This window comes from Hemiscyllium ocellatum, chromosome 1 (assembly GCF_020745735.1).
Source record: "Hemiscyllium ocellatum isolate sHemOce1 chromosome 1, sHemOce1.pat.X.cur, whole genome shotgun sequence".
NCBI classification, from domain to species: domain Eukaryota; kingdom Metazoa; phylum Chordata; class Chondrichthyes; order Orectolobiformes; family Hemiscylliidae; genus Hemiscyllium; species Hemiscyllium ocellatum.
In genome coordinates, this window is record NC_083401.1 from 119,351,191 (window position 1) to 119,364,078 (window position 12,888).

The window sequence follows — 12,888 nt, forward strand, 5'->3', positions numbered from 1 at the left end:
GGTCTCTGGAGCATTACTTGGATCTTTGGATTAACAGTCCAGTGATAATACTACTAGGCCATTGCCTCTCTTTTTAATGTAACTTAGTGTAAAATATTACAAAATGTGAGATTGGGGTGGTAAACTTAAATGTATAGAAAACTGATTGGCAGAGAGGAAACACACAAAAGGAAGCAATGACTCCTTTCTGAATGACAAGCAGTGATGAGTGGGCTACCACAGGGATCAGTGCTAGGATCCCAGCTATTCACAATATATGTTAATGATCTAGATTAGATAACTACATGTAACAGGTCCAAATTTGCAGATGACACAATGCCGGGTGGGAGAGTGAGCTGTGATGAGGATGCAGGGATGATTCAGTGTGATTTGAACAAACTGAGTGAGTGAACAATTGCATGCCAGATGCAGTATAACATGACTAAATGAGAGGTTATTCATATCGGATGTGCAATTGTACACCAGTCTCTGAAAGTAAGCTTGCAGGTGCAGCGGGCTGTCAAGAAGGCAAAACGTATGTTGATCTTCAGAGTGAGAGGACTTGAGTACAGAAATATTTTGCAATTATACAGGGTCTTGTTGAGATCGCAATTAGAGCATTGTGTGCCGTTTTGGAAGGATATTCCTGCTATAGAGGGAGTATAGTGAAGGTTTACCACTCCGATTCCTGGGATGGCGAGACTGATGTATGAGGACAGGTTGAATCAGTTTGTATTATTTGCTGGAGTTTAGAAGAATGAGGGATGTTCTAATGGTAGATGCAAGAAGAATGTTCCCAATAACAAGGGAGTCCAAAACCAGGGGTCACAAGGATTTGGGGTAAACCATTTGGGACTGAGACAAAGAGAAAAGGTTCCACCCAAACAGTAGTGAGTCTGTAGAATTCAATACCACAGAAAGCTGTTGAGCCCAAGTATTATATGATTTCAAGGAGATGGCATGGTACTTAGGGTTAAAGGATCAAAGGGGGAGAAGTGAGAACAGGCTATTGAGTTGGATGATCAGCCGCGATCATAATGAGCGGTGGGGCACTCTTGAAGGACCAAAAGGCATCCTAAAATAAAAAGATACTTCAAGATCGGGTAATGCAACAAAACATGCTCAATATGGCTTTAAGGGAACATGTAAAGATTGTACATTTAGCATGTATAATGTTACTGTATATGATTTCAATTCAAAATTAAAATGTTGTCGAATTTCTATCAGTATTACTGGCACATCACGCAACTAGATTGAAACCAAGGCATGACGATTCCAAACTTAACTTTTAAAGTGATTCAAATTCCTCCCGTTAGAGTGTACTAATCGCATAAATCATTTGTTTGGGTTACTTGATTACGTTTCCAACATGCCTCAAAGGAACAATTAGCATCTACTATACTTGATGATCAGGCTGCTGGGAAATGTTTCTGCGAATCTAGAGCAAATTATCTTCATAACAAACTTTGTGAAAAACTATATTTATTGTACATTTCCAGATCATATTTAAATATAGTCAGTACCATTGCTGAATGCTGAGAATATGATTGACTTTAGAGTAATTCACTATAGGTTTGAATATTAGATTTCACCTTTGCAGGGAATTCCACAGCGGCAATCATAAACTATGATAATGATTAATTGATGTTATTTAGCCTGGCTTTCCAATCTCCTTAAATTCTCTTGTATTTTACAATGATACACTCCTACTTGTTCATTATTACCCAGGAAATCCAATACATAGCATTATTATTGTTTCTACTTTCAAAGCAACAGAGGATCTTTATACCTGTGCACATAAATAAGAAAAACAAATTATGACTTTTTTTTGTATCTAATCCGAGAACCATATGGAAGTGCTACAAAGGTCTCTGCTTATGCTAAAGACACAGCACTAGATTCCTATTTCAAGGGTCCAAGTTCAAATCTATGTTTCCAATGGTATTTAAAATCAGCCATCATCAGTCTTAAATTCAGAGTCTTAACGAAACATATGGCAGCAGCTTTCTCCAGCTGGGAATGGCAAGGCCACGGACTGGCAGAGATTCCATCCTTCTGCATTCATCTTGCTGGCAGATCATGCAGTGAGTCTGCCACCTGCAAAGTCTGGAACCCAGTCTGTCCATGCTGAGAGACGGGAGGATTGTGGTGGGTGATTACAAAGAAATAGGACAGATTACGGATCTAAACTTAAAATAGAAATTTGAAATTTAAAGCTGTCAGAAAATGTCCAGAATATTTTAATGCTGCAACAAAAGAAGAAAAGAACTATGTGGTTGCTTGCTACTTAACCTCAATACATTCCACTCCCAGAACCAAATGAAAACTGTTTTTACATTATCTTTGCCAAAAGGTATGTTAAACATTACCTCTAGCGATGAAGTTCCATCAATAAGCATTTAGAAATGTTTAACATATGCAAGATTAACAATTTAAATGCTAGATAAATAATGGCACGTAGACAAGTTTAATAAAATGTGAATTTAAATGTTTCTATTTACTATTATTAGCAGTTAACAAGAGCACATGCAATCTTGCTTATATTATGTTAATCAGTTGGTAATTTACCTAGAGGAATTAGAAGAGATTCACTGAAATGTGAATATATTAAGAAATGTACTGAAAATAGCATATAAATATTGTTAGGAATTTGTGTTGCAGATGTTTTGTCCCCTGTCTAGGTGACATCCTCAGTGCTTGGGAGCCTCCTGTGAAGCGCATCTGTGATGTTTCCTCCAGCATTTATAGTGATTTGTATCTGCCGCTTCCAGTTGTAAGTTCTGGCTGTCCGCTGCAGTGGCCGGTATATTGGGTCCAGGTCGATGTGCTTATTGATTGAATCTGTGGGTGAATGCCATGCCTCTAGGAATTCCCTGGCTGTTCTTTGATTGGCTTGTCCTATAATAGCAGTGTTGTCCCAGTCGAACTCACGTTGCTTGTCATCTGCGTGTGTGACTACTAAGGATACCTGGTCATGTCGTTTCGTGGCTAGTTGATGTTCATGGATCTGGATTGTTAGCTGTCTTCCTGTTTGTCCTATGTAGTGTTTTGTGCAGTCCTTGCATGGGATTTTGTATACTACGTTGGTTTTGCTCATGCTGGACATACAGAACAGACAAGACGGGGAACCTATCAACAAAGACTGCATACTCAAACTATTGGACCTGTGCCTCACAACACACTTCACATTCAACAACCAAATATATGAACAAATCAACGGTATACCCATGGGCTCACCCATCTCTGGACTCATAGCAGAAGCAGTAATGCAAAGATTAGAACAAACAGTCTTACCGCAAATACAACCCAAACTCTGGGTCAGATATGTGGATGACACCTTTGTAATCATTAAAAACACAGAAATAGAAAACACACACCGGTTCATCAACGCCACACTCACAGGAATCCAATTCATTAGGGAGGAAGAAAAGGACAACCAACTCCCATCCCTAGACGTGATGGTACAGAGAACACCGAACGGAGAATTTACCACAGAGCTACACAGGAAAGCCACACACACAGACCAAGTCCTGAACTATGAAAGCAACCACCCCAACACACACAAAAGAAGTTGCATCAAGACACTGTTCAAAAGGGCCACAACACACTGCAGCACACCAGAACTGCATAAAGAGGAAGAAGAACACCTCTACAATGTATTCGCCAAAAACTGATACCCCTGCAATTTCATCAACAGATGCCTAAGGGAAAGATAACAGAATGAGGACATGCCACAACCCAAAGGACTAGCCACATTACCATACATCAAGAACATTTCTGAACTGACAGCCAGACTACTACGGCCACTAGAACTCATAACAGCACACAAACCAACAGCCACTCTCAGGCAACAACTCACCTGAACGAAGGACCTGATACCCAGCATGAGCAAAACCAACATCGTGTACAAAATCCCATGCAAGGACTGCACAAAACACTACATACGACAAACAGGAAGATACATTGTAGAGGTGTTCTTCTTCCTCTTTATGCAGTTCTGGTGTGTTGCAGTGTGTTGTGGCCCTTTTGAACAGTGTCTTGATGCAACTCCTTTTGTGTGAACGATCTGTATCCATGAACACTAACCAGCCACGAAACGACACGACCAGCTATCCTTAGTAGCCACACACGCGGATGACGAGCAACATGAGTTCGACTGGGACAACACGACTATTATAGGACAAGCCAAACAGAGAACAGCCAGGGAATTCCTAGAGGCATGGCACTCATCCACAGATTCTATCAACAAATACACCGACCTGGACCCAATATACAGGCCACTACAGCGGACAGCTGGAACTGACAACCGGAAGTGGCAGAGACAAACCACTATAAATGCCGGAGGAAACATCACAGAAGCGCTTCACAGGAGGCTCCCAAGCACTGAGGAGGTCACCTAGACAGGGGACAAAATGTCTGCAACACAAATTCCCAGCTCAGCGAACACAATCACAACCACGAGCACCCGAGCTACAAATCTTCTCACAAACTTTGAATTGTTCGGAACACTAACTTCCATTGTCATAGTTGAACATCCCAAAAGGTTCACAAGGACATACTCAAACAAAATTGACATTGAATGGAAGTAAGAGTAACGTTGATCAAAGAGGTACTATGAAGATGTGGTCTAAAGGAGCAGAAAGAAGTTGAGAAACAGAGAGCTTTAGGGTGGCAATTACAGAGTTTAAAGCCTTTGCAGCTCAAGGTACAATTGTAAATGGCGGGATTAAATAGGTGAATGATCCACAAGAGGTCAGAATTGGAGGAGTGCACTACTCTCAGAGGGTCGTCAGGCTGCAGGAAATTATAGAGATGAGGAAGGGAGAGACCACAGAGGAATCTGAACACTGAATCAAAATTTTAAATGGAAATGTTGTGGACCAGCATCCAATGTAGGTCAGTGAACACTGCTCATAATGTCTCCTGAGGTAAAATCACTTGTGAAATTTGACTAAGATTCTGTGAAACCCTTTACAGTTAATGTCATTAATGATACATAAATAGACACAATAAAATCTCCAGTGCATTCAGCATCAAATTCAATGAAAGGAAGGTGAGAAAGTGCTAAAATTAGGTCAGTGCAAATCAAAAAGCATTTTTCAGTTATCTATATGACAAGTTGGCATTTGTAAGTTGAAATTTCTATTAATTGGTCTTTCAAAGAGAAAATAAATGGAAGAAAATAGCACTCTCCTTTTAGCAAATGTTTGAGAACAGTCACTCAGCTACAATAAATGATGCTGATCTAAGTCTGGAGACTTCCGGTGGGCTTTTTCTGACCTGCAAACACTGTTTCTGTTCAAATGCAAAAATGGGAGAGTATTCCCATCTCAAATACTTTCCAATTTTGAAAGTACAAAGAAAAGAGTATTTAGCCAATAAAAAGAACTAAATAACAAGCAATACAATTACTTACTTATTGCCCTGACATGGATCATTTGTTTGCTGGTCACAAAGGGTTCCTGTCCAACCTCCTTCACAATCACAGGTGAAGCTGGACTGGCCAATGGCGTGGCACGTACCATGCTGGCACATCTTCTTCTGACAGGGTTCACAGCCTGGCAGAATGCCAATCTGCATTGGAACTTTCTTAAAGTCCTGCAGCTCATTGTTAATATATAAATTGCGAATGCAGCCATGGAAACTGGTACCATTTTGGCCTGGTCCTTGGCGCAGAGCTGCAAAGTTTGTCTTGGTCGGCATACCTACAACGAAACAAAAGTACAGGAATTATTCAGGGCACTAAATGTAATTTTGAGTCATTGGTGAGATCACAAAGCAATAATTAAACATGTTCCAAGTGATATGAAAATATCTTTCATTGTTCATTTCCTTAAATCATTAAATACTTATAATTAAAATCATCCGTTCTTTTAAGCCATGCTTCTTTTATATTTTCTGCCTCAGATCCACATCAGCAGTACCCTGAATATCTAAGTCTCTAGTCAACATATGAGTAAGAATCCATTATGCTAAAAGCATTTTAAATTGGAAAATCACAGACAGAAGCCTGAATTGCACCACTCAAAGGCACACTGTGTAGGTGTTCTGGAGCAGAACCCTTGGGAGTATCATCACTTAAGCTGCAAACACATCTATAAAAGAGACAAGTGTAATCACTAAATCAGTGCCCTAGGTAATGCAACGCTACTTTTGTGTAATTGTTTCAGTAAATGTTACCTCACATGCAAATCTGTTAATCCATCAGCATTTGCCTTGAGCAAAATTATCAAGAAAATTATTATGCAAAATAGTCTGCTTTATTAATTCAACACATCTCTATAATCACTAATTTACAACATCTTAATAGATGTTTTATTCTAAACATATTTCTGAGTTTAAGCAAATGGCATGAAATATCCTAATAGCTGATAGGATGTTGCTGATGCATTTCATGCCAGGTTTTGCTCTTTGGCTGGAACTATTAAGGATTACAGAAAACAAGAGTCACTGAAAGGAATTTCCTTATCATGTAAATGTAGGAAATTTTCTGGAACTCTACCATACCTCCAACGTAGAGAGGGGAGTCTATGTTGAGTGTGGATTGTCTGGCTAAATTGTTAATAGTTTTAGGATTTCCTCCATCTATCACGAGGCTTAACATTTGATCAGCTGCTACCAGCTCCAGACTGTGAAAGTTGCCATCATTGATTGTTTCCACGCTGTAGAAAGAATAGCAGTAAGTCACCCGGACAATGGATATATAGCATTGCTTTTAAATCAGAGAGGTTTACTTAAAAAAGCTACCTAGAACACAACAGAAGTTTGCATGCATCCAATATATAATTTCTAATGTTCTTATTTATGTTTTTCAGCTTAAATTCAAATGATTTATTCCTTGCAACTATTAGTAAAAGCTTCCATTAGTATGACTCCAGATCACTACCAACACTGCCCTAGCCTCCAACTCCATGGACTGCCTAAGGTAATGTCAGATTCCCAAAGGCTGGAGGATATTGCTGTATGTAATGATCCTGGTTGCAGTTTGCTTGACCTTTCTGTTAACACAGATCAAAATCAATGCAGTGCCCACTATGGAGTTCGGGCTCCATAGAGTGAAGGAGCTGGCAGCAAATCTGAATAGCTAACAGCTTCAGAGTTTGGGCCTTCCTCCCAGTAAGGGGCAGAAGTTACACTGTCCATCAATATAACCCATGTAATGACCTATCAGCTAGCTTGTTCCCCTGTGAGGGTGAGGACATGAGTCCGCAGAGAGAGAGGCTGACGCCTGGAACTTAAAAGCTTGTCGATACTGGGGGCAGACAGAGATGAATACATTTTTGTTCTGCAACACTGTCAAAGAATATAAATAAATGGAGCTGTGATATGGATCAGCTGTCATGTCACAAAATGGAGGAACAGGCTTGAAGGACTCGTGTTTATGCAAACTGCTTTTCCAACAGTCTCCAAGATTGCTGTGCAGTGTAGGCTCAGACCATAGTGACAAACATCACATTATAAATGGGTCAGTGATGAACTAAATTTTTTTTTTATTAAAGACATGCTTATCTGGCAAAGGATGGGTTTCACATTTGCCATACCTGAATAAGGTCAGCAGTTGAGTATACAAATGACCAGTTGTCAGATGTATGTAAAGAATATTAGCTCTCTCAGAGATGACATACAAACATATCTTGATTGCCTTTGCTAGCGGCTGATCAGTGGAAGTGTGAAAAGCACTAAAATAATGTGCTTAATTATGTGCGGTGCCTTAGGGAGATGGATGTTTTCTATCTCACACAGACTTAATGGAAGACCATTTGTCACAGCAACAATTCACATATGACTGATGGAGACTATGCATTAATGTAACCCAGTACCTCACTGTCAACCTCATCATGACTTTACTGATTAGAAGCACAGCTTTGTGAAGTGTTATTTCTATTAGTACAAAGACAGCTTCATTTGTGAGATTAAAGGCTTTGCACATCAACTAAACTGTCATCATTTTTAAGGTGAAAATTTCCAGGAGTGAAAATGAAAGGACTATTTTGAATCGCTTAGGCTAAATATTCGAAGTTTGAACAATGATAAAACAAACTAGAAAAGGGTCAGCATATCGGTCAACAAACAAATGTTAAGTCTGGTCCATTTGTTAGATTTGGACATTTACCCATAGGGTCCACTTTGGCCACTGATGCTGTTCATTCCATTAAGTGTTTCTAGCATTTGTTTTCTTTTTCTTTCTAAGTTCCAACATCTGCAGTGTCTTGCCATTTATCTTAAACAAGCAGATTCAGCATGGCCATATGCAAGCACTTAGTCATAATTACCAATATGAGCATATACCATGTGATATACCATATCATTGCTATATTGCAGCTGTACTAAAACCCCACGATAATGTCTCCATTGACTGAAGTCATAGCAATAAATGATAAATGTGAACAATTACATGTGTGTAACTGAATTGAGTTAATTATTAGCAGTATTTTTGTGTTATGAAATATGAGACATGTAGCCAGAAGGACTTGTCACTATTCTATATATAAATGAAAAGTTGTCTAATTTATGTCTTATAGCACAACATTTCTCATTTCCCATTTTTTTCTGACTCTGCAATTAATTCTGGCATAGCTAGCGTTGCTAGGTTTGAAGAATCTGGGTGAATTACTACAGTCAGCTAGTTTCAAGCATGTTGCTGCAGTCTAGTCCTTTAGAAAGAACGTTGGTTGCAGATTAATTTCAGAGGACTATCAAAATTTGTTTTTCTTCCCTAAAACAATATTGAAATCTGTACTTCTTTACATTTGTAAACTGGAGAGTGAATCTATTTTGTTCCCATTCCCCTGGTTTTGCGAAGATCTTGGAGTTAATCTAAGGTGAGCAATGCTACTCTGAAATGGTGTGAGCATAACCTTGAGTTTATTGTCTTGTTGGTATGTAGGGGTGAACATCAAGTGAACAGAGTTGATGCCTTGGGAATGGCTGTTGAAAGGAGAGAGCAAAAGAGGGAAACCACCTGAAATGATCTTGTTTCATCAGACATCAGATATGTTTTCAGGGAATGGTTATTTTTGGAGCCGCTGGTCCCTGTCTATCACAAGGGAACTGCAAGGCTTGGAAAGTTGTCAATAGACTGCTGAGCTTCCTAAAGTCATGAATTGGATCAAACATATCTCACATGCTACTCCAGGAATACACATCCATAAGTAAAACAAACAAGCATAGCAAGAAACATACACACATATATACAGCAGATGTGGCTTTCACTCCTATTGCTCAACATGCTAAAAGTAATCCATTTGTGCTGTTTGAGGAAACCTGCTCAGTTATCACTGCAAAGTGAATATCGGAATTACCAAGTTAGAACAATAAATTTTAAAGAAGTAAAATATCACCAGTTGTTATTTATGCTTTTACAACCTGATTTGGACAAGAAATATCAATTCATTTGCGTTTGCAGAACTGTAGTCAAATTGTCTGCTTCATACACAAGTATATCTGCTTATTGTATCACTCAAACATAAGTCATTCAGGCAATAAATTTGCTATGAACAGGGATGCAATATTCTTAGCCTGTTTTGTGGCTTTTTGAGTGTCTGGGGATCTCATTAACTCTCTGGTTAACCCTGACAACATCTCTATTATTCTACCAATGAGACTGAACTTAAGTGACTCTAAGCCAATATAAAACCTTGACCAAAATTCTTTTTGGGCCTTGCTATTATTTTCTCTGTAAAATTGGGGTATGTTGAACAAAATACACTTTGGACTTATCCTGTATGCTTGAATATTTGTTGACCTCGTGTATGAGTTGACTCCCAACCTTTTAACTAAAGATCCAAACTCTTCATATTTACCAGCTGAATGTGCCTTTGAAGGCAAACTCTCTGCAGAGCAAACTCATGTATTCACAGAATCTTAGTATAACATCGCATTGGTTGCAGTTGTTCAGCTCATTGTGTTTGTAGGTGGTGTCAAGACTACTACCTCAGCAGTTCACTTTGCATTTGCACGACATTTTGTAGGAATTGAGGAGCAGATGGGTTGCCAGGAAAGACCTCAAACTAGGCAATTCCGATGATGAGATGGTGGAGAGTCCCAGACGTCAAAGCTATTGCTCACGTAAATGTCAAACCCCATACGTTTTGGCTAAAACAGTCATCTCAGAACCCCAACTTTTTCAGGAGTATATATGGTATTTGTCTACCATTGAACCAATGATTTTTAAAACTGGCTAACATGCTCATATGCAGTACTCTGAATTCATCAGCTGAAATTGATTCACCAGTGTCAATGCTGCAAACACCTGCAGTTTACATAAACCTCACATGGCTCAAAATGCAACACCCAGATACTAATCACAACTATGAGGAATAAATCCGGGTGCTCTGGTTTCCTCCCACAGTCCAAAGATGTGCAGGCCAGGTGAATTGGCCATGGTAAATTGCCCGTAGTGTTAGGTAAGGGGTAAATGTAGGGGTATGGGTGGGTTGCGCTTCGGCGGGTTGGTGTGGACTTGTTGGGCTGAAGGGCCTGTTTCCACACTGTAAGTAATCTAAAAATGGTGCAAGTCAAATTTCATTCTTTATGCAAGTAACAAATTTATTTCCTCTTCAATACAATGCTTAGGTTCTATTTCCAATCATATCAAGATCAACTTTAGTTTTATTTATTTCCCTGTTAATGCTCAATCTTAAGGGAAGAAAAGAATTATCATTCACACAGAATCTTTAACAGCTTTAACAGACATCAGAAGGCTTCAGATCCAATGAATTATTTGTCGTAAAGTCACTACTGTACAGGCACAACTGTCAAACTGTGAATGCTGGTGACATTTTTAAAGGGATGAACTTACAGGAGCTTCTCACTTTAACAGTATGAGGGAATGATTTGGAGATGCCGGTATTGGACTGGGGTGTACAAAGTTAAAAATTACACAACACCAAGTTATAGTCCAACAGGTTTAATTGGAAGCACACTAGCTTTCGGAGCATTGCTCCTTCATCAGGTGGTTGTGGAGGACACAATTGTAAGGCACACAATTTATAGCAAAAATATACAGTGTGATGTAACTGAAATTATACATTGAAAAATACCTTGATTGTCTGTTGAGTCGAACAAAGCTAACATACACAGAGATTAAACTCTCTCAACTAATGACAAATCAGTATTCAGTGACTGCAGTCAGAAAATAGTCAGCAAGGGCCAGTTGAGGAAGGTAGGTATCAGTTGTGAGGGGTCACTAAGTACATTTTATCTGTGTTGTACACATATGAACAAAATGTCATAAGTGCTTTTTAAAAACCTACTTGCTATTGTGTTGGGGCAGTGATGGGTACTGTGGGCTTTCTCCACTTTTGTCACCAATGCAAAGACTAATCCAGAACTGGAAAGAAAATGCTGTTCTACCTGGGCCCAGGTTGCTTTAATTGCCTGCTTTCCCCTCAGTGAGACTAACTGTACTGTCAAGGTATGCTATATTTTGCCCGAGATAGTGATTGTCAGTTTAACAATGAGTCCTATGGAGCTGGGGATGCAGATATTCCAGTTAATGGGCCATTCAGTCATTGAGCAGTATTCTAACATCAGTGAGATCAGGGAGATATCAGAGCTAACACCCCTCATGTTGTTAATAAGGAAATTGACAGCGACCAAGTACAACTGTGTCTCAATTTCCAGTGGATTCTGTGGGACTATGAAGCAAATTTTCAGTGGGAATCCAGCAACAATTGAGAAAATTTGGAGCCTTTTGTTATTTAAGCAGCACAGAAGTGCATCTATGACTTGGGAAACATTGCAAATAGTTTAAAATCAAATGGATATGGCAATGACACATTTCTTTTCAGCTTGACAGCTTGGGTTCAAATGCTTACAAATCTGATGTGATAAGAGGTTTTCCCAGGGGGCTTTGGGACTGCACTCTTGGATCAATTGAGGGTTCTGAGCAGAAGAACTGGCATGGCAATGTTCCTGGAGGGGGTCATCCAATGAAGTACGTTGGACAGCCTCCTTGAACTGCAGCTCCAGTCAGAATGCTAGCAGCTGTTGAAGATGCCAGCCTCACTGGCAGAGGTTGATGCTGCTGAGGCATTGATCAAAAGGGGACTGCAGCACAAAAGACCCATTGAGGAAACCTCTCTGACCATGGTCCTGTCTCTGGGGCGAGGAACGTCCATGGATAGCTCCAAAGATTAATCATCCCTAAGTGGTTCCTTAAGTATTTCAATATTCAAATGTGACTGAACTATCTTGCTGCTGCCTGCCTCTCCACCAACCTTCACCAGGCTGGGAGAAATCTACCCAAAATCCATGTCTGCCATCAATAAAAGAGTGTCATCTAAAAAGCATTCATTGGACCAGTCACCACCCAGTTTTCAGTTGCCTAAACCCAAAAATTGAAGTGGCTCTAAACTACAATTTAGTTTACAATAGTAGCTCATGCGCAAAATATTACAGTGCTTCGGTGAGATTCAAGTTAATGTATATTGTAGGTGAGCAATACAGGAACCTTGACTTTGCAACTATTATTGCTATGGAATTAGGTTTGCAGGGCTTGAATAAGGTCAGTTACAGTTATAATATGATGGGGAACTATTCTTCATCCCACTGAGGCAACACAGGCAAAATGCAAATTTTGTGTTGTCTGTTGATCATCAGTACTAATCTGGTTAATGAGTGACCGCATGTTTGTCCTGGGGACAGCTTCATGCAAGACTAGCATGTGTTAAAATCAACTAGGAGAAAGTGAGGACTGCAGATGCTGGAAATCAGAGCTGAAAAATGTGTTGCTGGAAAAGCGCAACAGGTCAGGCAGCATCCAAGGAGCAGGAGAATCGACGTTATGCCCGAAACGTCGATTCTTCTGCTCCTTGGATGCTGCCTGATCTGCTGCGCTTTTCCAACAACTCATTTTTCAGCTTAGCACGTGTTAAAGCCTGTTTGCACTTTATAAAGGGAAAGGAT

The 12,888-nt window shown here is 39.7% G+C and overlaps 1 protein-coding gene across 1 annotated transcript in view; it reads right to left on the minus strand.

Annotated features, from left to right (window-relative positions):
- Positions 1-12,888, minus strand: part of slit2 (slit homolog 2 (Drosophila)) — a 462,208-nt gene that overhangs the window by 10,529 nt on the left and 438,791 nt on the right. The window contains exons 33-34 of the mRNA XM_060825295.1: positions 6,487-6,641; positions 5,396-5,684 (exon numbers count right to left, since the gene is read on the minus strand). Coding sequence (XP_060681278.1) covers positions 5,396-5,684; positions 6,487-6,641 — 444 coding nt within the window. The remainder of the gene's footprint in view (positions 1-5,395; positions 5,685-6,486; positions 6,642-12,888) is intronic.